General features: G+C 41.6%; 1 protein-coding gene across 1 annotated transcript in view; it reads right to left on the reverse strand.

The window, feature by feature from the left end:
- GPAM (glycerol-3-phosphate acyltransferase, mitochondrial) overlaps window positions 1–9,941 on the reverse strand; it is a 36,637-nt gene extending 26,696 nt beyond the window's left edge. The window contains exons 1-3 of the mRNA XM_007941551.2: window positions 9,840–9,941; window positions 8,249–8,371; window positions 5,723–5,796 (exon numbers count right to left, since the gene is read on the reverse strand). Coding sequence (XP_007939742.1) covers window positions 5,723–5,796; window positions 8,249–8,371; window positions 9,840–9,941 — 299 coding nt within the window. The remainder of the gene's footprint in view (window positions 1–5,722; window positions 5,797–8,248; window positions 8,372–9,839) is intronic.
- Window positions 9,942–25,767: the final 15,826 nt, after the last annotated feature.

Genomic DNA, 25,767 nt, shown 5'->3' on the forward strand with positions numbered 1-25,767 from the left:
ATCTTTTCTTTTTTTGTTAGTGAAATTTGCCAACAGTTTGTCGATTTTATTAATCTTTTTGAAAAGCCAGCTTCTAGTCTTGTTGATTTTTTTCTGCTTTGCTTGTTTCTGCTCTGATCTTTATCACTTCCTTTCTTCTGGAGACTATAAGCTTCCTTTGTTGCTCTTTTTCTAACTGTTGCAGTTGCTGGGTTAAGGTGTTGATTTTGGTTTACTTCTTTTTTGATGAGTGCTTTTATTGCTATAAATTGCGCTCTGAGTATTGCTTTTTCTGTGTCCAAAACATTTTAGTATATTGTGTTTTCATTCTCATTTTTTCCTAAGATTTTTTTTTTCTCACTTTATTTCTTCCATACCCAGTAGTTCTTAAGCAGTGTGTTACTCAGTTTCCATGTATATGACTCCCCACCCTCTACTATTCTTATTTCTAATTTTAGAATATTGTGATCCAAGAAGACACTTTGTAGTATTTTGATGTTTTAAAATTTATTGAGTCTTCTTCTGTTGCCTAACATATGGTCTATTCTGGTGACTGATCCATGTGCACTGAAAAAGAATATGTATTGTTGAGATCTTCTGTATCTTTGTTGAGTTTTTTTTCTACTTCTGTCCTTCATTGAAAGTAGTGTGTTGAAGTCTCCTACTACTATTGTAGAATTGTCTATTTCTCTTTTCAATTGAATTAAAATTTGCTTTATGTATTTTGGAGCTCTTTCACTGGGTGCATAAGTATTTATTATGGCTGTGTCCTCTTGGTTGATTGAAACTTTAGTCATCATATAATGGCCTTCCTTGTCCCTTATGCTGGTTTTCACCTTGCAGTCTATTATCGGAAAGCAATATTGCCACTCCTGATTTTTTCTGGTTGCCATTAATTTGACATATATTTTTTTTTTTCCATCCCTTGATTTTTATTCACTTTTATCTTTGTGTCTAAGGTGAGTCTCTTGTAGGCAGTATACAGATGGTTCTTGTTTTCTTATCCATTCTGCCACTCTCTTTCTCTTGACTAGTGCCTTTAATCCACTCACATTCAGTGTAATTACTGATAGGTATGAATTTACTGCTGTCATTCTTATGTGTTTTTTATTGTGCTATTGACCTGGTGGTGCAGTGCCTAAGGCATTTCACTGCTAACCAGAAGGCTGGAGGTTCAAACCCATTTCTCGAAAAGAAAACTGGGCAATTTATTTTCAAAGAGATACCACCTTGGAAATCCAAGGAGGGGTCGCTATGAGTTGAGTCAACTAGATGGCAGTGAGCTTGGTGGTGTTTTTTGGTTTGATGGTTTCTTTGTTCTGAATATTTTTCTGTGCCGAGCTCATTTTGTTACTGATTTTCTTTTTTTTCATTGCTGTTGATTTTGTATATACTAAGACCTTGTGACTTTCTTCTTTCTTATTTTGGTTTAAAGGCCTATTAATTTTCTTTGTGGTTACTCTGTAGTAAATTTTTATCTTCCTAAGTTAGGAATAAACCAAACCAAACTCACTGCCATCTAGTCGAACTCAACTCATAGCGACCCCTCCTTGGGTTTCTGAGGTGGTATCACTACAGAAGTAGATTGCCCAACCTTCCTTCCGAGGAGTAGCTGGTGGGTTTGAACTCCAGCCTTCTGGTTAGCCCTAGGCACCATGCTACCAGAGCTCCTAAGTTTGCAATAGTCTGTTCTATATTGGTATCTTTCTAACTTCATCTCCATTTGGAAGTTCTGTTTTTTATACCATTTATTCCTTTTTTTTTTTTTTGCTTTGCAGTTCTTGTCATTTACAGACTGACACCTCTGGTTCTCTATTTTCTATTTTGTAAGGTTACTTTAGTTTTGAGAATTCATTTTCTAGGTTGGTTTCTGGGTGGTGTTGTCATGGGTCTTAATCTTAGGTTATTATCTTCTACCATTGGTTTACTGTCTGTAGTACTCCCTATAGCATTTCATATAAGGTTGGTCTAGCTTTTTACAACTTCCTTTAATTTCTGTTTGTCCAGGAATATCCTAATTTCATCAGTATACGTGAGGGACAGTCTTGCTGGATATATAATTCTTGGTTTGCAAGTTTTTATTTCAAGACTTTGTGAATGTCATCCCGTTGTCTTCTTGCCCGCATGGTTTCTGCAGACAAAGCAGAGCTTAGTCTTATTAGCTGCCCTTTTTTGGGTAACATTTTGTTTCCTGAGCAGTTTTCAAGATTCTTTCTTCGTCTTTGATTTTGGAAAGTTTTATTATATGTCTTGGTGACTTTCTCTTGGGGTCTATCTTATATGAGGTTTTTTGAGCTTCATGGATGGATATATTTTAATCTTTCATAACAGTGGGCAAGTTTTCTGTTAGCAGGTCTTTGATAATTTTCTCTGTGGTAATTTTTTTTCTTCCTCTTGTTCTGGAATTCCAATCACACATAGGTTTTTTTCTCTTGATATCAAGCCACAGAACTCTCATATTTTGTTAAATCTTTTTTCTGATTTTTCCTCATACAGGCTGATGTCAAAGGATTTGCCTTCAAGCTGGCTAGTACATTCTTTAGCCAATTTCACTGTACTCTTTTGTCCTTCCAATTTATTACTTATCTCTGTAATTTTAGTGTTAATCTTCTGGATTTCTAATTGCTGTTTTTGTCTGATTTCTACTTGTCTATTCATTTTGCCATTTTGCTTTTGCATTGTTTTCCTGAATTCTTCAAGGGTATTGACTGTATTTTCCTTGCTTTTTTGTATGATTTCCTTGAGCTCTTGGAAGGTCCTATATACATATCTTATGAATTCCTTATCAGATAGTTCTAGGAGCTCTGGTAGCATAGTGGCTAAAGCACTTGACTGCAAACCAGAAGGCTGGCGGTTCAAACCCACCAGCCACTCCTCGGAAGGAAGGTTGGGCAATCCTACTTCTGTAGTGATACTGCCTCGGAAACCCAAGGAGGGGTCGTTATGAGTCGGGGCCGACTCGATGGCACATAACAACAACAACAACATCAGATAGTGCTATTACCTGCCCTTCCTTGGAGAGGTTTTCTAGTTCTTTATCTTGGTTGCTTGCTTCCATTATCTTATCCTGTTTCTTTGTTCAAACTCGGGTTGTCTGTTGTCTCTAAGGCATTTTGAAGTTATTGGTTTTATTTATTGGTTATGTGTTGGTTTCCTTCACCCTGATTTCTTATTTTGCTTTGATTCAATATGTCCATATGAGTGGGGCAGGTGTGTTTCTTTGGTTGTTATCCTGGCAGCACTGAGGCACTCCCCAGCTATCTCCAGGTTGGAGGAATAACTAGTGGGAATGTGAGTACGGGTCTCTGTTGTGAAGAGGAGCTATGGTTGCGATGATCAAGTGTTGTCTACCATCTGTCACTGATCCAATGGTACAGGAGCTGGTGGTCCTGCTTGTCCACTAGGTGAAGTGGTTGTTGCAGTAGATGTGGCTGACTAAGGAGAGTTAATGTCCTCCTCTCACTGGGTAGGGCCGGGGGAGGGGGGGAACACAAAGAGAAGAGGAAGTGAAGAAAAAGAAAAAAACAGAATAAATAAAAGATAAAAATAGAGAAAAAGAAAAAGGGGAGTAAAAAAGAAAGATTAGTAAAAATGAAAGGAGAAGAAGAGGAAGAGGGAGAAATGAACAGATAAAAAGGAAGAAGAATTGGAAGAAAAGGGAGAAAATAAGGAAGCTGAGGAGGTGGGACAATTGTAGTTATGGTCCAGCAGCCCTGGGAGCAGATGGCTGTGGCACAAACCACTGACCCACCAGGGCCTGAGCTCCTCGAGGTGAAAAGAGACTGGCATAAGCAAGCACCTCCAAGAGAGAAGACTGCAGGTTGTGTGTTCCTCTTGTGTTCAGTGTGAGAAAGGTCAGCAAGTGATGCAAGAGAAGAAAAGGAGAGACACAGCCCCTGGGTCTGTCTGTCTGGAGTGGGTTGCAGGGGGTGGCTAGGCTGCAGAGGAGGTAGCCAGGGGATCCAGGGAGGAATTCCCTTGCTGCTGGCCTGCTGGTGGTAGGGAGACGTTTTGCCCTATTTGTGGGGACACTGTACTTTTTGGAGTGGAGCCGGTCATGACTACCTGGATGGGTCTGGCACCCTTCTGGTCACACAGAGCCATTTATCCAGCTCCTGCCCACACACTAGTGGAAGGCCTCCATGTGACTAACTTCTCCAACCACCCCACCCCAGGGCTTTCCCCTCACACAGGTGGGAAGTACCGGGTGCAAGTGGTTGCCTCTGAGAGAGGGGGATGCAAAGGTGTGCCTCTTGTGGTCAGTATGAAAAAGGTCTATCGGTGCCTCAGGCACGGGTGGGTGAGCTTCAGCCCCTTACTCTGTCTGCTAGAGGCAAGTTACTGGGGGTGGCTAGGCTGTCTGGGGGTAGCCAGATATCTGGGTGGGCGAGGGTGGGGCTTCTCTAGCTACTGGATTTGAGGGGGTAGAAAGAGTATTCACCCCTATAAGCAGGGAGGTGTATGTTTGTTAGATCAGGGAGTGTATTTCTTTAGTTCTGATTCAACAGTGTATGAGACCCCCTTTTCTTAGGATTTTAATCATCCCAACTAAGAAGAAGAAGGGGAAAATAAAAATCAATGAACCAGTCTTTTTTTCTCCCTTAAATTTAAAAGAGAAAAGTGAAAAAGAGACAAAGGTAGACTAAAAATGGGGGGAAAAAAATATCCCTTGACTTTAGTTGTATAAAAACCAAAGCAAGTTAACGAATATATATGCAGGTATTATAATACATATTTATGGTTTTGCATTATCAAAATAAGGAGCCCTGGTGGTGCAAGTAGTTAAGTGCCCAGATGATGATCAAAAGGTTTGTCAATTGAACCCACCTAGCTGTTCCGTGGGAAAAAGACCCAGCACTCTGCTTTAGTAAAGATTATAACTAAGAAAAACCTACGGGCAGTTCTAGTCTGTAACATGGGATCATAAGGAGTTGAAATGATTCAATGGCATCTAACAACAGTAATAGCATCCTCAAAATATGAGAGGTAATATTGGAAAGAGTTCAAATTTAAATATTTAACTTCTTGGATCCATTTTTCAGAGAATTTCAAGTATTCTTCATCACTTTAGCCTCCTCTTTACCTCCTGCAAGCATCCACGGGAGAATCCTAAGGACTGGGAGCAGTTTTGGTTGCTGCTTCCCTCTTATCACACACCTACGCACACAACCCTCCTACCCCCCTCCTGAGGCCTCCTCTAGATTCACACAGAGCAAAGCTTCTTTTTACTCAGGAGCCGACTAGCCTATCCCCACATGCCAGCAGTTTAGAAGAATTCCAAGAAAATCTTAAGCAAGTAATAAATCCAAGTGCATTTGCTCAATAGAGGAAAATATTTTCTAATACCCTATCGATCAGGCAGATTTAAACCAGTTATACATATCTTTAAGTATAAAACAGCCTTAAGAGGTCATAACACATCTAAGCCCACACCTCTCTTCAGACAAGTCTTGATCACATTTTGGCATATATCAGATGTGAAATCAACACATGAATAAATTAAAGCTATAAGTGACATCTACATTATGAAAACATGTATTCAATAAGGACAGCAGTGATAACAGTAATCGGGCCCTCAGGTGGCTGTTACTGTCTACAATTTTTAGATAAAGTCTCTTGTGTCAGAAGGGCATATCCTATCAACTGTTAAGACATAAAAGAAGTTCATCTTCAAGGTTATTGATTGATTATTATGCAGTATTTCTTTTGAGATTAATTAGAAGTGTAAAAAATCTCTTTTTACCTTGTGTGCGTTTCATTGATATAAATAACATTCCGCAAACCCAACAACGGGATACTGGGGTTGAAAAATCTCTCCTACATGAAATGAAATAAACGTACATAAATACACAACTGGGTTAGTGGAGGGGAGCTAACATTACTAGTTCTTGATGCCTCTTAAAATTCAAGCAAAAAACTCAGCATTGTTTCACAAACCAAAGTGATAAAGAAAAATTATTTTCTTAAAAAGTACCATTTAGCCTTCCATGAAGGTCATAAGGGAGCTCTGGTAGCATAGTGCCTAAGGCACTTGACTGCTCACCAGAAGGCTGGCGGTTCAAACCCACCAGCCACTCCTCAGAAGGAAGGTTGGGCAATCCTACTTCCGTAGTGATACTGCCTCGGAAACCCAAGGAGGGGTCGCTATGAGTCAGGGCCGACTCGATGGCAAACAACAACAGCAACAACAACGAAGGTCATAAACTCAAAATCAGTCTTTAAACCTCTACAATGGAAATAGTGCCTCTCCCCTTGCTGCCCTTCACCCAACCCTGAAAGAAGTGAAGCTTCAGGAAGCTTACGTCATTAAGAGGAATACCAGAGATTTTAGGGTTCCCCAAATACTAGGTAGTATGCTAAGAACCATACTGTTCTTGCAAGATTACTAAACCTCCAACAGTCCTGACACTAGCAAGAATTACTAGCTCCATTCAGAGATAAGAGAATTGAGGCTGGCCAGGGTTTTTTAGGAGTCCCAGATCTTGTTCCAAAGAGTATGCTCTTTCCATTCCCTACAATGACTGCCCACGTGATGAGAAAATGTATGGTGAAGGTCACATTCTTTCCATGGAACCTTGAAAGATAATCCAAGGATAACTCTGCTGGAAAGAGAAAGTCTATAGCTTTATCAGTGTGGGCAGAAAAATAAACTTGCCACAAACAAATGCTGGGAAAGCATAATGTGCTTTCAACTGAAGATGTAAAAATACTTAAGTGAAATCTCTTTGAAGGAAAAATAGGATTTCAGAGAAAAGGTAATTGACTCTAACTAACTCACTACCATCAATTCGGATCCGACTCATGGCAACCCCTTCTTGGGTTTCTGAGGCAGTATCACTACAGAAGTAGATTGCCCAATATTCCTTCCAAGAGAAAAGGCAGTGAATATAAAAAAAGTTATTCTATGAATATTTTCAAGTAAAAACTATTTGAAATGAACAGCCACTGAGTAAATTCAAGATCAAATTCAACTTCAGCAGGCACTATATTGAGGCAAAAATCAGGTATCTGTTATACTAACCTGCTATCTCACTGTAAACCAGCACCACCACCAAATAACTCCTTATACTCTCTTCTGACTTGAGAAGAACACATTATAGTTAACGTATTGTTTCAGTCTTTTAAACATTCAAAATTAGAATTAGATGAAAGGTCAAATCTAAAAAGAAAAGCCACATGACCTTCTATTTAAATCTTTATTTCCACTGGCCTTTCAATCTGAATTGGCCTTGCTCCTAGACTAAAAACGTCCATGATCCTTCAAATCTACCAAATTCTTGCAAGAAGGCACTTATGATTTTAAAGGAACAATATTCATACCACAATTTTCTTGCACAGACCCCACATTTGACATAAACAGCTTGGGTGCCGTACAAATCTCTCCCATACCAGTAAATCCATTCATACCAGACTAAGAGTTCTTCCTCCCACCAGGCCAACCCTGAGCGGAAAATGCCCGCATTGTTATCAGCTGTTCTCACAGGCTACAGACAACCTCTAATGACAGGCACTCAAATAGCAGTTTCTACCCCCTACTAACCAAGTCATCCCAGAGAGACCTGACCATCCAGGTGTCCTTTTAAAAGGCAACTCCGCCACCTTGGAACAGAGCCTCAAAGAGTCTCCATTCCTGCCTCACCTCACTCCTCTACTCAACAGCTATCAGAAGCACTCTCCTCATCCAATCAATTGTTCTCAAATACTACACTGCAACCTGGACGTTTCTGCATGGCTTATGTTTTTTCACCAAAATACAAGTAACACACACACACTTCTTAAATCTTCATCCTAACATTTTAGTGACAATCTTTCACTGCAACAAGGTCAACAGACACCCTCCAGGAACAGAATTTAGCAAAAAGAAGAGCAAAGCCTAGGCACAGTTTTACACGCTTCTTCTGGCTAGTTAGCTCTCACTTCTTGTGCTAGGATTTTAACGTTAAGTGCTAAAGCTGTGCTGGGTTCCCACTGCTCTGGAAGTTAACTGAAAGTAAGAGCTACTGTCCCCCTACAGTCATGCTAGAACTAGAAAAGAACTAGAACATTCCCCAGCATCTACTAGGGGACCCAATATTTACTGAATAAATAAAGGGAGAGAAACAGTAAGTCAACATCTTTACTCGCAATATTTGGATTATAAATATAGGTCTAAATTCTAAAAATGAAGTAAGTCCATTAAGACTACACAATAATAAAGTCACACGAAGTCTGAAGGACATGTCACACATTTCCCTTTGTTTGTTGAAGTCAAAAGCAGTGACCTTCTTACCCAGCTCTGAGGAGTGCAGGAATAACAACAGCGGCCGACAAACGGCCTTTTCCGGCCCATGAGGCCTTCTTTCCATTTTAAAGTTGCCGATCTGAAGACGGTAGGTCTGAAACTGTACTCACCCTAATATTAAAAAAAAAAAAAAGTATCTAAGTGATAAGAGTATTATACATTTCAATTTGAGCACAAAAATAAGATTTTTTAGATAGAAGAAAAACATATTCCCTTTTTTTCCTTTGGGTAACATAAGCATATGTGTCCCTTATAGTGATTTCATTCAGGGTATTCCCACTAAGATTACCACTTGGAACAAACCCTGACAAATAAGCAAAAACTAAGTACCCAAGAAAGGCAGTAGCTGGTAATGACAGCTGCACATTCAAAGCAACACTCAAAGGTTTAAAAACTGCATTGTAAAAGATCAAAACAGACTTGTGGCAGTAGCAGGATGAGTAAAGCCAAACTCTGGGATCCCAATGCTAAGAGTTAACCCTACTGGCTCTTGAATCGCAGATGCCCACAACAGAACTACAAAGGTCTGATGCTTTGAGCAGGTTATTATACCACAGCCTAAATGACTAGACTTTAAATGAAAACCAAGGTAAGTGTAACATTCTTCACCGTATCAATACAAGCTTAAAGGCTTGAGTTTAAATAATAGCTGCACTATCCAATTAGGGTCAAACTCTCCCCTTCCGCTCCAAATGCTTTTCTCTTAACTCTGAACTCATCAGTTGCTCAAATCCCACTGATAAGACCTTCTCAAAAATAAGCAAAAACAAAAAGCCAATTCTATTTTTATACAAAGCAGGTAGTATCTGAGATAATATTTAAGACATGGCATGTTGTTGTTGTTGTTGTTTGCCGTCGAGTCGGCCCCGACTCATAGCGACCCCTCCTTGGGTTTCTGAGGCAGTATCACTACGGAAGTAGGATTGCCCAACCTTCCTTCCGAGGAGTGGCTGGTGGGTTTGAACCGCCAGCCGTCTGGTTAGCAGGCAAGTGCCTTAGGCACTATGCTACCAGAGCTCCTATATTGGTTAAAACCAGACAGTGTTCCTTGCTGTTGTACACAGGATCAGTACGAGCTGGAGTTGTCTATAGGGCACCGAACAACAACAACAAATATTTGTTACGCTGATATTGGGAAACACTACCAGAAAATGCATGTCTTTTGCACTGGATTCATACTACAATTTATTTACTACTTTTAATTTTTTAAGGTAATGTTTACTTCCATACAAAATCAGTGTTTATTAAAACATAACTTATGGAAACTAGATATTAAGAGAAAGAAAAAAGTTTCTTACTATACAAAAACAACCACTAGTAACATTCTGGGCTGCTGTTTTGCTTCCCCTCCCTATGCAAAAGTGTTTTGCTTTATAACATAACCACCATATTTAAATTTTCGATCCAATTTTTTCTTCCCAGTGAATATAATACCCTAATAATTTTTAAAATTTTATTAGACTGCATAAACATAGCTTCTAAGGGTTCTGTCCTTACCAGCCTCTATTTGACACTATGTTGCAGTCAGTGTTACCATCTTCATTAGTTGAATGCCTTTAAGTCTGTGTCTTCAACTTACCCATTCCTCACTCGCATGCTTACATCGACCAACACTGTATTCTGATGAATTTGGCAGGTAGGAAACATCTATTGTGCCAAGAGTCAGTGCAGATTCATCCATGTCACAAACTGTAACTTCCAAATCATGTGCTACAAAAAATGTACACCATTTCTATCAGTGATGCATGCAGAGGGGTAAATCTCACAACTCAGATTTCTTAGTTCCACATTATTTTGCTCCATAGTATTGTAGCAAGAGAATGACTAGAAGACTTCCACAATGTTGAGTCAAAGTGTAAAAACTGACTTTGATGTGTCTACATTGCCCTGCACAAAAAAGTGACTAAATCAACATTCGGCTCCTTACAGTTCCTGAACATGGATTAAACAAACAAAACAGCTATTAGTTAGTAGTTATTTGCAAAGGTACAGTCCAAAAACCAGTTGCCGTCTAGTCGATTCCAATTCATGGCAACCCATGTGTGTCAGGGTAGAACTGTGCTCTGTGGGTTTCCAGGGCCTGATTTACAGGACCAGATTGCCACGCCTTTCCTCCCAGACAACGCTGTGTGGACTTGAACCTACAACCTTCTGGTTTGCAGCCAAGAGTGTTAGCTTTCCGCACCACCCAGGGCATTACAAGTGTAAATAATGACTTATTTCAGGTATATGACAAAGAATGACTTCATTTGTGGTAATTAATTGAATAGGTCCTCAGGAAATGAAGGCATGCATGTATTTAATTACATGCGTTACATATGTGCATAAAAGATCATTTTAAAATTTACACATCAAGAATTTTGCGTTGTACATACATCTCAGTGTAAAATGTGTAAAGGTAATGAGGACACCTCTAAAGTTTCCCACTTAAACTGAATTAAGCTTTTTTCATATGATGTCTTAAAAGATATACTTTTCATATATCCACAAAACTCCAAAAGAAAACAGTATTTTGATTTATAAATTTTTACCATTTTCAGAAAGTGTTTTCTTATCCTAAGGGAAAATGTTCATGAATAGTGAATTCCTAAAGAGAATGGATATTAACCTAAAATATAAAAGCTTTCTAACATAATCTCTACTGTCAAATTGATTTTAGCTTCTGCCCAGTTCTCATCTGGCCCTAAATTATTCTTTTGAAACACTGAAAGGGATGACATATTCTGATTTCTTTACAATGAATGGATCTGCAGGTAGTAACTGTTACAATCAGCATGACTACACATCTTTTACAATTTAACATAAGCAACCATCTAAAATAAGCAGAGTGGGGACAGAATTGTAAAGCAATGCACCCGGCTTGAAAAGTTCTGTATTATAAAAGCTGTCAGCTTCCAGTGTAAAATGTCCCTACAACAGGGGGAGCCCTCTGCTGCCTGAGAATAAGAAGATATAACAGGGCAGGGGTGACTGGGGAAGAAAGGGAGGGAGAAAAAGACTTGTGCCAACAGAAGTCCACGGTTGGCTCCTCCTCCCTCCCCACAGAGTTTACTCAAGGTCAAGGAGTAAAAAAAAAAAAAAGCAGAGGAACCTGGCAGCGTGGGTTACAGTAAGCGAAATGTGGGTTCTGACAGGGGCAGGGACAGGGCCAGGAGGGTGAGTTCTGAGGTCAAACCCATCACCGCTTACCAGCTACGTGACTTCTATGGCTCAGTTTCCCTATCTGGAAAACAGGAATAATATGATAGATTTGTCCTCCTGGTTTGCTAGGAGGGCTGGCTAATACATACCCAGCGCCTAGCACTGAGTCTGACACACAGCGCGAGCTCAAGCCTATCAATGGTGGCTGCTGTCACTGGGTTATGCCCAGCATCAGCTGCTCTCCAGGCATCTCTGCTGCCTCAGTGCCAAAAACAATACCCCCAGCGACCCGGAGCTGGAGGCGCCCCGGACCCTTGAGGTGCTTAGGTACTCAATCGGGGCGTCTCTCCTCCCCAGGGGGTATCCCTGCCGCAGCCTGGGCTCCCCGCGACGTGAACAATCCCGACCCCCGACTCCAGCACAAGCCAGCCCATTTCTAGGGCAGAGAAGTGGGGGGACACAGCTCGGGGTGGGGAGAAGGGGGACGCGGATAGCCCCGGGAGACTTGCAGGAGTCGCAGCAAGTCCTGCGGAGAAGGGTGACCACGCACCTGTCCTAATGTTCCTAGCGCTCCGGGCACCAGGTAGCCTCCCGCAGCCCGTGCCCGCCCCTGCGGCTCGCACAGCAGCCTCTCTCTGGCTTCAGCTGCTGCAGCTGCTCACGCTTCAAGTCTCCGCCGGGTGCCTGCTGCAATGTCGCGCCCTGATGACGCAACAGGCGCGCGTCAGTGATGTGACTCTAGCGAGCTCGGAGGCTGGAGAAGGAGTGGGCTTGTGGACGTCGCTCCAGAGGCGGAGCCTGAGGCTGGGCCGGGGGCGCTGGCCTTTGGGTTTGCGGGAGGTGCGCACTGAGGGTGGGTCTAACTAAGTGTAGAAGGCATGCACACAAGCATACAGTGTGCGTGCTTAAACGAATACGGCCTAGGCGATGGATCATGTGAGAGGACTTGTGTCTGTGTGTGTTTATGTGTGTACTTAAATCTGCATTGTGTGAGCTGTGCTAATCTGAGAGTTTGCATCTCTGCCAGGCTCTGTTGGGAGGTGTGCGTAGGTTTACGCCTATGTGTGGTCTGTCTGTTTAGGATATTTGTAAAAAGATGTGGAATTTATTAGGGATGGGGAGGGATTGCCATAACCCTGTTGTGCCTTTTCCTTTGAGGAGAAAATGAGGAATTAAAAGGGAAACAAATAAGGTTTGAAAGGTTTGAAAGGCTCTTGATTCCAATGTTCCTACCTTCAGCCCTTAAAACAAAATAGCATTGGGCATAGAGTGGTTCTTTAAAATGTGTTATGCCGCTGACAGTGCCGACGGTTATCGAGAGCATCAACACTCCGAAGGAAAATGATGACCATTTATATGAACTCAACTAACAAACACTAAGTATCAACTAACCTACTTTAAAAAAAAAAAAATGCCATCAAGTCAATGCAAACTCATAGCTATCTTTTAGGACAGAATAGAACTGCCCCACAGTGTTTCCAAGGCTGTAAATCTTTCCATAAGCAAACTGCCTCATCTTTCTCCAGGGGAGCAGTTGATGGACTCAAACCCCAGACCTTTGGGTTAGCTGCCAAATGCTTTAACCACTACTCCACCAGAGCTCCTTCAGTATGAACGAGGGCTGGAAAATCCAAAGATGTTTAAGATATAGTCCCTGCCCTCCAACCTATGCCACCTGTCCTTATGCCTCCTGTACACACTGACCCCTCACCCTGTCTATTCCAAACAAATCTTTATACATACATATCCCAACCAAAACCATCCCTAGCTCCCCACAGTCCAAATGCCTTAGCCTGGCACCATGAGGGCTCCCCCAGATAGGCATCAACTTCTCACCCTTTATTCCCCAGCAGGACCCCTTCACTTCAACCTTTCTGCTTGACCCTGGACAAGTCATGGGCTGTCATATTCCCAATTCTGCTCATGCCTCTCTGTCTTAAACTTTGTGTTTCCTTCCTGAACTTGTTCTGTAAGCCTTCCCTTATCTCTTCAGCCCTACATAATCACATCTGCCTTTGAAACCTTAAAGATTTACTGCAACCATACCTAGGTGTTTCCCAATGTGTGTCGTCAGTCTTCCACAAGATTTAAACCCACTAATGTCAGTGATGTGCCTCAGTCTCCTAGGTAACACTACAATGCCTTAATTATAGCGAGTACTCAATAAACACTTGCTAAAGCTAAGGAGCAACAAGAATAACAATTCCTTCACTTGAACTTTCTACTTCTGTTTATAAATCCACCCTAAAATGCAGCTGTGTCCCTCTTTTAAATAGTGGGAGTGGTTATCCAAAACAGGAAGAGTGGTTATTGATATTAGAAGATTTTGAGTTTCCTTGAAGTTAAGAACCCTGTCTCTATTCATCCCACACACACCAAGCTCTTTGAACTGTAAACACATCTAAGTGCTTAAAGACTATCTATTGAATAGAACGGAATAAATTCTAATCCTAAAGCATCATGAAATTTCATGAACAGATTACTGGTGCCTGACATGGAGAGAGGGGAAGAGGAAGGAAAACAGAGGAAAGTCTTAAAGTATGAATTCACTGAAAAAAAAGACAAAGTAATGAGAAGTGAAGCAGAGAGAGTGTCTCAAGAGTTACAATGTAAACCAGGGTGCAAAATTAGATTGTTCTTTTGCAGGCAAATCTTCTGTAACATCCATTGCACAAGGGTCACTGCACCTGTTGGGGGTGTAGATGGCAATGACGAGTATTTGAGATTACTAAATGAGAGTTGTTTCAGAAATACCCTTAGAAATCTCTTTTATCAACAGAACCACAATAATTGATTATAATCCAATCTAGCCAGCCAAGATGAAGTAACAAGGATTGGATTTACCGTCCTATCTTAACAACTTAATAAACAGCCAAAGTATATAAAACAATGGCTGTCAGACATTAGATATCAGGCTGCAGGACAGGACAGTGGTCCCTGAAGGACAAGAAATAAATGAGCTGCGATGAACCTTATTATTGCATCATCTTACTGCCTAGAGCGAGCTGCCAGGCGCAGTATGGAGAAGGAGAACCCAGGAGGAGTTAGGCAGACTCCTTGAATGGAGGAGATAGAACTGGAAGATTAGGGAGGCCGAGGCAGCTAGAGCCAGCAGGTAGAGTTCTGCAGAGCAGAGAGCCTCACAGAGGAAGAGAAAGGTCTGGAGACCCACAGAAAGTCTCACTCCAGTCTCCAGCTGAGTATTTGTGTGTGGAAACTATTCAAGAACAAGGAAGAGCCATCCACAAAAAGCAAAGAGAAGAATCACCCACACTTTCACAGGCTAGAGAACTGCTCCTATTCCCACCAACACAGTGGAAAGCTACCCAGTGATCATACCAGACCAGAAATTGTTCCTGATCCCATTCTTTGCAATGCTATCCATAATTTGTTATGATCCACACAACCGAGGGCTTAAGAAATCATAAATATGTAGGTAACTTTAAAAAAAAAATCTTGTTTTCAAAAACCTTTAAAATATAGTTGTTTTCATGTGGAAATAATATCAATGTTTATTGGGTTTATAACATAAATATAAATAAAATATATGACAACAGTAGCATGACGTCCCTGGAGGAGCAAGTATTCTGTTGTAAGATTTTTTCAGAAACTGATCCTAGTGATTGTACCCCCAAAGAAGCTTCAGGAAAGCCAGGCTTTCCTTGGTCCTCATTGTAGAAATGATGCACATCCATCTCTGTACACATTACGTTATGTTTTATTTAGTCCATTTTCCAATTTTCAGTCTTTCAAGAACATTTTCATCTTTTTTCTGCCATCCTGCATATTGGTAGTCCTGCTGATATCTAAACCTGACTCATTTCCATGACTTGCAAGATGTCAAAATCTTTTATTTGTACATAAGAGAAATCAGGCTCAGAGATATTAAATATATTTCCCAAATCACCCAGATAGTAGGTAGCAGAGAAGAGATTTGAACCCAGGTCTTTCCCACGAGAAAACCCATGTTCTTGTAAATAACTCATGCTACTTTCCTCTTAGTCCCTGAACAACAGATTTCCCTCCAGGGTGACTGAGATTCATTGATCAAACCTATCTGGATATATTTGTTCAAATTGCTACAGATCCACCTACATATAGCAGCATTTGTCTATAAGAATATTATGAGAAAGGTTATGAACTGACTGGATGAAATCTAATGATAAAATACCTATGACATTCCCCAATCTAAAATGTGAAAACATTAGTTACCCTATCAAAAACTTTTAAAGATAATAAAGTTAGTTTGGCATGATTATTCTCACTGAACACACACTGATCTCATCATCCACTTTCCTCCAGGCTCCTTCTGTTTATTTATTTACTCAAAAAACGTTTGTAGAACTCCTGCTATATGCCAGGCACCATGTCAGAGATACAACATTGATCAAGACAGCACAATACCTTTCACCTTGGAACTGACAGTGCAGGGAATTTACATCACCTGTGCTTAATGCAATATGACCTGCAAAAGCCATAACCTGGGTAAGGCGGATGCCTGTCCAAGAAGGAAACCTCAATTATTTTCCACTAGAATGATTTACAGAAAAGGGTTAGACTGTACCCTGTCAAAGGCAGAAAACTTGCAAGACCCAGAAAAACAAGGCAGCCCCATAGAGTTCTTACTCTCACAGGTTTCACAGTAATTGATTGCAAAAGTTTCCAAATAAATAAATAAATGAGCGTCGAGTCCATTGGCCTGTGGGTTTCTAGATTTGCTTAGTTGATATGGGGCAGGCACTGAGACCTGCCCATCCAATATGTACTCCTCCTTCTTCCTGGTTAACAGAATCCTGAATTGGTTCAGAGTGACCTCTTACCCAGCCATGAGCAAAGAATGAATCAAGATGTCAGTGCCAATCATGATAATGTTGTTCCCTAATATTTTATCTGTCCTTGCAGCCAAGATAACCATGCGGCCCAGTTCTGGGTAATAAGACCTGAGAGAAAGCCTACCTCAAGGGCTTCTGGGGAAGTTTAGCTTTCCAGGTAAAAAGGAAAAGACACAACTGGCACTACCTCTGTTTCACTTTTCTCTCCCTTAGCTCTGTCTTCAATATTAACTTAACATTCAAACCCAACACCAGTCATATACCCCAGACTTTTTGTTAAATCTCTATCGGTTTAAACCACTATTGTTATTTCTGTTACTTGCAGCTAAATGCATTCCTGATTCATATTTACTTTTGAGCACAGATATGGATGCTAGAATAACTCAAAAACATGATAGGAAAAAGAGAATTGAAAAATCATTCCTGGCAGTGTGTCATGCTGACGGATAGCAATGGAAGTGACCTTAACCCTACCATTTAGAAAGGACCTTGGCCAGAAGAAAACGGAATCCCTGATTCGTTTTCACCACATTTGTAGCAGTATAAGAACTTCAATTTGACTGACAACTCTTTCACTAGTAGACTAAACTAGAAGTTTCAACTGTTGTTGTTGCTGTTGTTAGGTGCCATCGAGTCGTCTCCAACTCATAGCAACCCTACGCACAGCAGAACGAAACACCACCCAGTCCTGGCTCCACGATTCTTGCTACACTTGAGCCCATCACCACCAAGACTGTGTCAATACATCTCGTTGAGGACCTTCCCCTTTTTCGTCGACCCTCCATCTTACCAAGCATGACATCCTTCCCCAAAGAATGGTCCATTCTGACAACATGACCAAAGTGGGTGAGATGAAGTCTGGCCATTCTGGCTGCATTCCTCCAGGACACACCTGTTAGCTCTTTTAGCAGTCCACAGTACTTTCAGCATTCTTCACCAACACCACAGCTCAAAAGTATCAATTCTTCTTTGGTCTTCCTTATTCATTGTTCAGCTTTCACATGCATATGGGGCGAGTGAAAATACCACGGCTTGTGTCAGGCACATCTTAGTCCTCAAGGAGACATCTTTGCTCTTCAGCACTTGAAAAAGGTCTTTTACAGCCGATTTTCCCAGTGCTATCCATCATCTGAAGTCCTGACTGCTGCTTCCATTGGCATCAATTGTAGAACCAAGCAATGTGAAGTCTTTGACAATTTCAATCTTTTCTCCATTCATCATGACACTGCTTATAGGTCCAGTTGTGAGGATTTTTGTTTTCTTTATATTGAGATGTAATCCATACTGCAGACTGTAGTCTTCAATCTTCATCAGTAAGAACTCAAAGTCATCCTTTCAGCAAGCAAAGTTGTGTCGTCAGTGTATCGCAGGTTGTTAATGATTCTTCCTCCAATCCTGATGTCACGTTCTTCTTCATACAGTCCAGCTTCTCAGATTATTTGGTCAGCATACAGATTGAACAAGTGTGGTGAAAGGATACAACCCTGACACATTCCCTTCTTGATTTTAAACCAGTGTTCCCTTTTTCTGTTCAAACGACAGCCTCCTGGTCTATGTACAGGTTCCTCATGAGTACAATTAAGTGTTCTGGAATTCCCATTCTTCTCAATGTTATCCACGATTTGTTATGATCCACACAATCAAATGCTTTTGCATAGTCAATAAAACACAAGTAAACATCTTTCTGGTTTTCTTTGCTTTGAGCCAAGATCCATCTGACATCAGCAATGATATCCCTCATTCCACATGCTCTTCTGAATCTAGCTTGCATTTCTGTCAATATACTGCTGCAACCATTTTTGAATTATCTTCAGTAAGATTTTACTTGCATGTAATATTAATGATATTGTTTGATAATTTCCACATTTTGTGGGATCACCTTTCTTTGGAATGGGTACAAATATGGATCTCTTGCAGTCAGTTGGCCAGGTAGCTGTCTTCCAAGTCTTTTGGCATAACCGAGTGAGTGCCTCCAGCAGGGCATCCATTTGTTGAAACATCTCAATGGGTATTCTGTCAATTCCTGGAGCCTTGTTCTTCACCAATTCCTTCAGTGCAGCTTCGACTTCTTCCTTCAATACCATTGGTTCTTGAACATATGTTGCCTCCTGAAATGGATGAAGATCGACCAGTTCTTTTTAGTACAGTGACTCTGTGTATTCCTTCCATTTTCTTTTGATGTTTCCTGCATCATTCAATATTTTGCCCATAGAATCTTCCAATATTGTAACTCGAGGCTTAAATTTTTTCCTCAGTTCTTTCAGCTTGAGAAATGCCAAACATGTTCTTCCCTTTTGGTATTCTAACTCCAGGTCTTTGCACATTTCATTATAGTAATTGGCTTTGTCTGCTCACTCTGCTCTTTGAAATCTTCTGATCAGCTCTTTTATCTTGTCATTTCTTCCATTTGCTTTAGCTACTCTTCACTCAAGGGCAAGTTTCAGAGTCTCTTCTGACATCCATTTTGGTCTTTTCTTTCTTTCTCGTATTTTTAATGACCTCTTGTTTTCTTCATGGATGACGTTCTTGATGTCATCCCGCAATTCTTCTGGTTTTCGGTCATTGATGTTCAATGCATCAAATCTATTCTTTAGATGGTCTCTAAATTCAAGAGGGATATATTCAAGGTCATAGTTTGGCTCTTGTGGACTTGTTTTACTTGTCTTCAACTTCAACTACAACTTGCATATGAGCAGTTGATGGTCTATTCCACAATCAGCTCCTGGCCTTGTTTTGGCTGAAGATATTGAGCTTTTCCATTGTTTCTTGCCACAGATGTAGTCAATCTGATTCCTGTGTACTCCATCTGGTGAAGTCCACATGTATAGCCACTGTTTGTGTTGTTGAAGAAAGGTATTTGCAATGAATGAGTCATTGGTTTTGCAAAATTGTATCATGCAATCTCCAGCGTTATTTCTGTCACCAAGGCCAAATTTTCCAACTACCAGTGATTCTTCTTTGTTTCCAACTTTTACATTTCAATCATCAGTGATAAGCAACACATCTTGAGTGCATGTTCAGTCAGTTTCAGAATGCAGAAGTTGATAAAAATCTTCAGTTTCTTCATCTTTGGCTTTGGTGGTTGGTGCAATTAAAACTGGTACAATTAAAATAAATTGAAAGAAGTTTCAACTAAGAAGCATCAAAGGATGGTTGGCATATCAAGCTTCAAAAGTGCAGACCAGAAATAGTTATAACTGTGTCCTGCACTTGGACTGCTAATAGGATTACCCATCACATATGCATGCAAATCTGTCCTGGAAGAAGTGCAGCCAGAATGGTCTTTGGAAGTGAGAATGGCCAGACTTCGTCTCACCTACTTTGGTCATGTTGTCAGAAAGGACCATTCCCTGGAGAAGGATATCATGCTTGGTAAAGTGGAGGGTCAGCAAAAAAGGGGAAGGCCCTCAAGTAGATGGACTGACACAGTGGCTGCAATGATGGGCTCAGGTATAGCAGGCATTGTGAGGCTGGCACAGAACTGAACAGTGTTTCGTTCTGTTGTACGTAGGGTCACTGTGAGTCAGAGATGACTCAACAGCATCTAACAACAACATGTATGCTAGAGAAAGTAGAATATTCCATGAAAATAGAACCCATTCAAGAGGCACAAACAACTATTTCCTTAGTACCAAGCTATTGCTCCTAAGCTAGAATGTTGCGATATTTTCTATTATATACCTATCTGCTTCCAAGTTTTAAAGAGGAGAAAACTGTGGCCAAACTTCATGTCTTATAATGGTGTAAATTTCCTGCTCAGGTACAAGGCATGCCAGGACCTCATCCTAGTCAAGAGAGTGAGGTGGGCAGAGCCAAATGAAATAGAGGATGAGAAAACATCCTTGGATACCAAAGCCACTCACTGGGAGACACACTGTCCAAAGAGTGCTTCAAGCCCATGTAAAATCCAGACATCCACTGAGACCAGGAGGGCCCATGTGATAAGGTGGCTTAAAGCTACAGCCCTCAAGATGATAAACAAAGCTCAGAAGGCTGGAGAAGGCAAGAAAGAAGGAAAAATGGAAATGGGAAACCAGGGAGGGAGTGGAAAGAGAGCTGTTACATTGAGGGGACTGCAACCAATGCCAGGAAACACAGTGTATATAGATTGTTGAATGAGAAGCTCATTTTCCCTCTCAACACTTACCCAACCACAATTAAAAAGTTAAAATAAAATAAATGTTTAAAAAAGATGGTCATCAAATACATGGGAACCAAGAGGGAGGCAGTCAGGCTTCTAGGAGAGTTGTCCTGCCCTCTCCTACTCAGTAGACCACAGGACAAGCTCAATTACCCAGGAATGAAGTCTGGCAGGAACTAGGTAGGAGTCCAGACTTCTTCTAGGTATCACCTATGCCTCAGGGCAGGGCATCAGTTCTAGAAGGGAACTGGGGCACTGGATAAGATAACTAATACAGCAGAGTAATTAAAAAATTAGCTTGCATATCTCCCTCCCTGTCTCCCCCCCTCCCCCCGCCCCCAACTATTAGCTCATTCTGAAGGAATAAAATGTGTGTCTTCACTTCTTCCAAGAATGTAGCCAGGCTCTGTGTTGTGAGTCCTGGGTTCCCGTAGGCCCTTGAGGGAGGCTGAGTCATTACAATTAAGAGCCATTTTGTTACTGAGAGCCAAAAAATAAGAAGCTGTTTGACCAGGGTCTTTATTCTTCCTGTGGAATCAAGCTGGATAGTGTAAGCAGGGAAGGTTTTCTGAGAAGAAAGTTGAAGCCAGGCACTGGTGTGCAGGGGGACAGAGCTTGCAGCTTCTGGTAGTGGTTCAGAGCTGAACTTGCTCAGACACACAGCCTTGGAGGTGGCAAGTCCTCCAAAGGAGGATGGGAGTGAGAGGACCGTAAAAAGTGATTAGAGAGTCTGGAGCTTAGTGGCCACAAATGCTGTTGAGGAGATGGGGCTGCCAGGACAGCCTCCCAGCATTGAATGGACCATACCAGGCCCAGGCAAGGAGCAATGGTGAAAGAGACCAACCTGGATCAAAGGCCAGGGCCTCTGCTTGGCTTTCTGGAACAACGCATGTACCAACTTAAGGAAGAAGAGTGAATCCCAGAAATAATCAGAGTTAGACTTCTAAGGAAGCTTGACATAAGCTATTTAGAGCCACATTAATTCAACATTCATGTGTTCAAAATGCAGACTGAGAATCAGTTTTGTACAAGGCATCTTGTGAGGCACTGAGACCACAGAGATGTAGATAGAACAATGGATCTTGCCCTGGTGGAATCAATAGTCTAATGACCTATGGCAGGCATGGAGGGAGGCATTAGGGAAACAGGTAATCAACAAGTAAGCAAATTCAGAAGACAACATGAAAAGTACAATGAAGAATTTAAACAGCATCTGTAATGGAGAATAACCCTTTCTTTAGCGAATTATTTTTTGCTTGTAAGATTTTGTAGTTGCAATTTTTTTTCTTACTAATGGAATGCATACTGAATCATTGAATATTCTGAAATTTTTGTTAGGTATGATGGATATTGGTAATTATTATGTGGGATGCATATGCCCCAATGGACTCTGGTGGTAAGCTAGGTGGGATGAGCCATGAAAAAAATCACAGTACCTTAGCAATTTTTTTAATTACATGAAATTGGGAAAACACATAAAAGCACCCTGCACTGGCTGCTCATTATTGTTGTTCAAGTCTGCTGCTGCTTATGCTGTATTCTCTGCATCACATTCTGGTTCCCTTGACAGGCAAATGATTTCCAACCTGTTGGAGGTGGATGTCATTTGGCACCCCACTGACTCCTGGTTTGTTCTTGACAAGAAAGGAGGGTCTTGCTTTTCTTTTGCTTTCCTCGCTCACAGTAAGCTGCCTAACGGCATCCTAAAGGAGAGCTGGTCACATCTGCCCCTATTGTTACAGTTCCACATTGTAAAATTGTTTACCATGTCAAGGTCAATGAGGAAATACAGCAATCGATGCCACCATTTGACAGAGCACTTTCTGACTGCATACCTTTCACACCTCTGTCTATGTGTGGTCTCAAAAAATCAAACTCCTGTCATTGAGTCAATTCCAACTCACAGCAACCCCCATTGGATTTTCAAGGTTGTAAATCTTTATGGAAGCATATCACCTCATCTTTCTTCTGCAGAGTGGCTGGTGGGTTTGAACCATGGACCATTTGGTTAGCAGCCAAATGCCTTGACTACTATACCACCAGAGCTCATTTCTATGCAGTCTACTCCTCCCATAATTGCATATGTACCACAGGTAACAAAAGGGATAAGAGACAGGACCAACATGCAATAAGGTGGTCTGGGATGTCCTCTTTAAGGAAGAGCAGCTAAACAGTGGCTGGGCTGTGAGAAGGAACTGGCCTGAAAGGAGCCCAGGGACTTTTCCAGGAAGAGGGAACAATATGTGCCAAAGCCCTAAGGGAGGCAGAGAATCAAAAATCGCCAGTGTTGGCTGGAGTGAAGTGAGTAAGGAAGGGGGAAAGGCAGACAGTGGTGTTAAAAACCAGGAAGGACTGGAAAAAGCAGGGCTATGTAAGCCATAGTAAGAAGTTTGGAAAATTAAAAATAAAATTGTGATATGTATCCAAAGTTCAGCGAGAAATTCATATACCCATTACCCTGGAAAGACTAGAGAATGTTGAATCAGACAAAAGCCTGGGTCAATTGACTTGGACAACCTGGAAACAGAAGAAGGTAGGATGGGATTCAGGAGCTGTAATGCACAAAGGGTTATGGCCAGAGCATAACAGCAGAGAGTCTAGATGGAAGGAAAGTGAGTCCATTTTTCAAGTACCATTTGATTGAGCATGTACTATGTGCCAAGCAATGTTCTGAATACTTTATAGGCATTATCTCAATCAGTCTTCTATATCAGTCATAGTGCAGTCAGGAAAACAGAGCTCTACCAAGTAATTCCTAACCACCCCCAACCAAAAAAAAAAAAAAAATTCTATTGCCATCAATTCATTTCTGACTCATGGCAACCCCATGTGTGTCAGAGTAGAGCTGAATTCCATATGGTTTTCTTGACTATAATAGTTATGGAAGCAGATAGCCAGGCCTTTCTTCCATAGCACCACTGGGTGGGTTTGAACCAACAACCTTTAGGTTGGTAGTTGAGTACAAACTGTTTGCACCACCCAAGGACCTGACATTTCAGTACAACGCAACACAACATCAAGTCAGATCCGACTCATAGCAACCCCTCCTTGGGTTTCCAAGGTGGTATCACTACAGAAGTAGATTGCCCAACCTTCCTTTCAAGGAGTGGCTGGTGGGTTTGAACTGCCAGCCTTCTTGTTAGCAGTCATGCCCTAGGCACTATGCCACCAGAGCTCCTAAGGGGACTTTAATATGGAGGGCTACTTATAAAGATCTTGGATGAGCTAAAAAGGCACAAAAAGATGGTGAAGCAGCCCAGAGATTAGCACCTGCACATGATCGCTATCCTATCTAGGGTACAAGATAGGGTACAAGGTGAGGTATTAACAGCCCAGGAGCCAAAATCACTTGGGTGAGAGCTGGCACCAAGGCGAGAGGCTGCCCAGAATGATGCTGTAGATGCCACCTTAACTGAGGCAGAGGGAATACCCAGCTTTTACCCTTTTTCTGCCCTCAAATTGCCTGTCAGCCCCTCCCACTGGCCGAACCGAACTGCAAGGAAGCCTGGGGAATGAGATTGCAGAGGCCATCCCCATGAGAGAGATATGAGGAGCGCAGGAAGGATGGGAGCAGATCTCAGGGCAAACATGCAAATGAGAGGCCCATCCACCCAACAGCCCCACAGGCTGGAACTCTTAGTACCCCCAATTTCATATGGGAAAACTAAAAGCACAGAGCAGTTAGATGAATCTAGTAAGTGTCAGACCCCAATTTGAATTCAGACTGATCTGATTCTAGAGCCTGAGCACATAAGTGATATATATTACATCCAGTCTCACTGAGGACCTGGTAGGGCTGGGCCATCAAATCCCAAGTCTGAAAAACATAACTTAAGGTTAAGTTCCACTCTGTGGAAGAGAGGAGGGCATTAAGGCTCAGATGGAGTTGACTTTAAGAGTTGAGCTGCTGATTGGGATATCAGTAAATAGCCCTGAGACCTTCTGGATTCCTATCTTGTTCCTAACACTTACTAGCTGTGTGACCCTGGACACATTATTTAACCTCTCTGAACCCTACATCTCTCATTTTGAAAGTACATTTGCTAATGTCCCCTTACTTATTGGGTTGTTTGGAAGTAAAATGAAATAATTCATATGAGACAATTAGCACAGTACCTGCCACATGGTCAGAATCTACTAAATGATAGGAATTATTACAATTACTGTTTGGATTTGCTATGGAAGTAGACATAGTTCTTCCAGGGTCATCACCTCCCTCTGGGCCAGGTTGCCAAGATCTTGTGGTTGGAAAGCATACTTGTTACAGAAGTTCTGGGGATAAAAGAGGAAATCCTATACCTTTGAGCTTGAATCCTGGCAAAGAATTTGTCCTAAAATCTTTGAAACTTTAAGATTACTCTCTTTTGGAAAGAATAAAGAGCCTTGGTAATGCAACTGTAAAGCACTCAGCTGTGAACCAAAAGGTTGGTGGTTTGAGCTTACTCAGTGGCTCCATAGGAGAAAGATCTGTCTTAAAACAACAATGTTCCTTTCTTGTTTATGCTGCACATCAACTGTAGGTGATTGTAGGGGCTCTGTTCATAATGGTCACTGAGGGACCCATACTGATGGATGCGCCACCTTAACACACTTCTTTGATGACTGAGGCCAGGCAAAGAGAGTGTGGTGAGCCATGCACTGGCTGTTAATGCACACCTCACTTCTGTTCACATGTTACTGGGTAACATAAGTCCTATAAAGGAAGTGGGTAAGGAAGTGTAATCCTGCCATGTGTCCAAACAAGAAAACTAAACATTTATGAGCATGACTACCAGAACAACCTCAGTGACTCTTCTGATTGGATTAGCATAATACAGAGTCTAATTAGGAGCTCTGGTGGCATAATGCCTAAGGCATTTGACCGCTAACCACAAGGCTGGTGGTTCAAACCTACCAGCCACTCCTTGGAAGGAAGACTGGGCAATCTACTTGCATAGTGACACCACCTCAGAAACCCAAGGAGGGGTAGCTATGAGTCAGACCCAACTCCATGGCAGTGAGTTTGGTTTTTGGTTTTTAATCTAGAATGAAGGGATTTAGGGGCTTTAAACAAGTCAGGCTACCTTGCATGACATCATAAGAGCTAGTCTTTGTTGTGTCCAGAATTGCATCTCTGAAGTCAACATATCTTTTAGGAAAACATTTTTCTCTTCCTACATATTGCTTAGGAGCTCTGGTAGCTTAGTGCCTAAGGCACTTGACTGCTAACCAGAAGGCTGGTGGTTCAAACCCATGAGCCACTCCTCAGAAGGAACGTTGGAAACCCAAGGAGGGGTCGCTATGAGTTGGGTCTGACTCAGTGGCACATAACAACAACAACAAATATTGCTTAAGGCCACTGCCTTGAGAACTCAGCACTGGTTTTTGGCAGATATGACCCAAAAGGATTTGTG

Source organism: Orycteropus afer, unplaced genomic scaffold (assembly GCF_000298275.1).
Source record: "Orycteropus afer afer isolate SDZICR_OR568_19922 unplaced genomic scaffold, OryAfe1.0 scaffold00082, whole genome shotgun sequence".
NCBI classification, from domain to species: Eukaryota; Metazoa; Chordata; class Mammalia; order Tubulidentata; family Orycteropodidae; genus Orycteropus; species Orycteropus afer.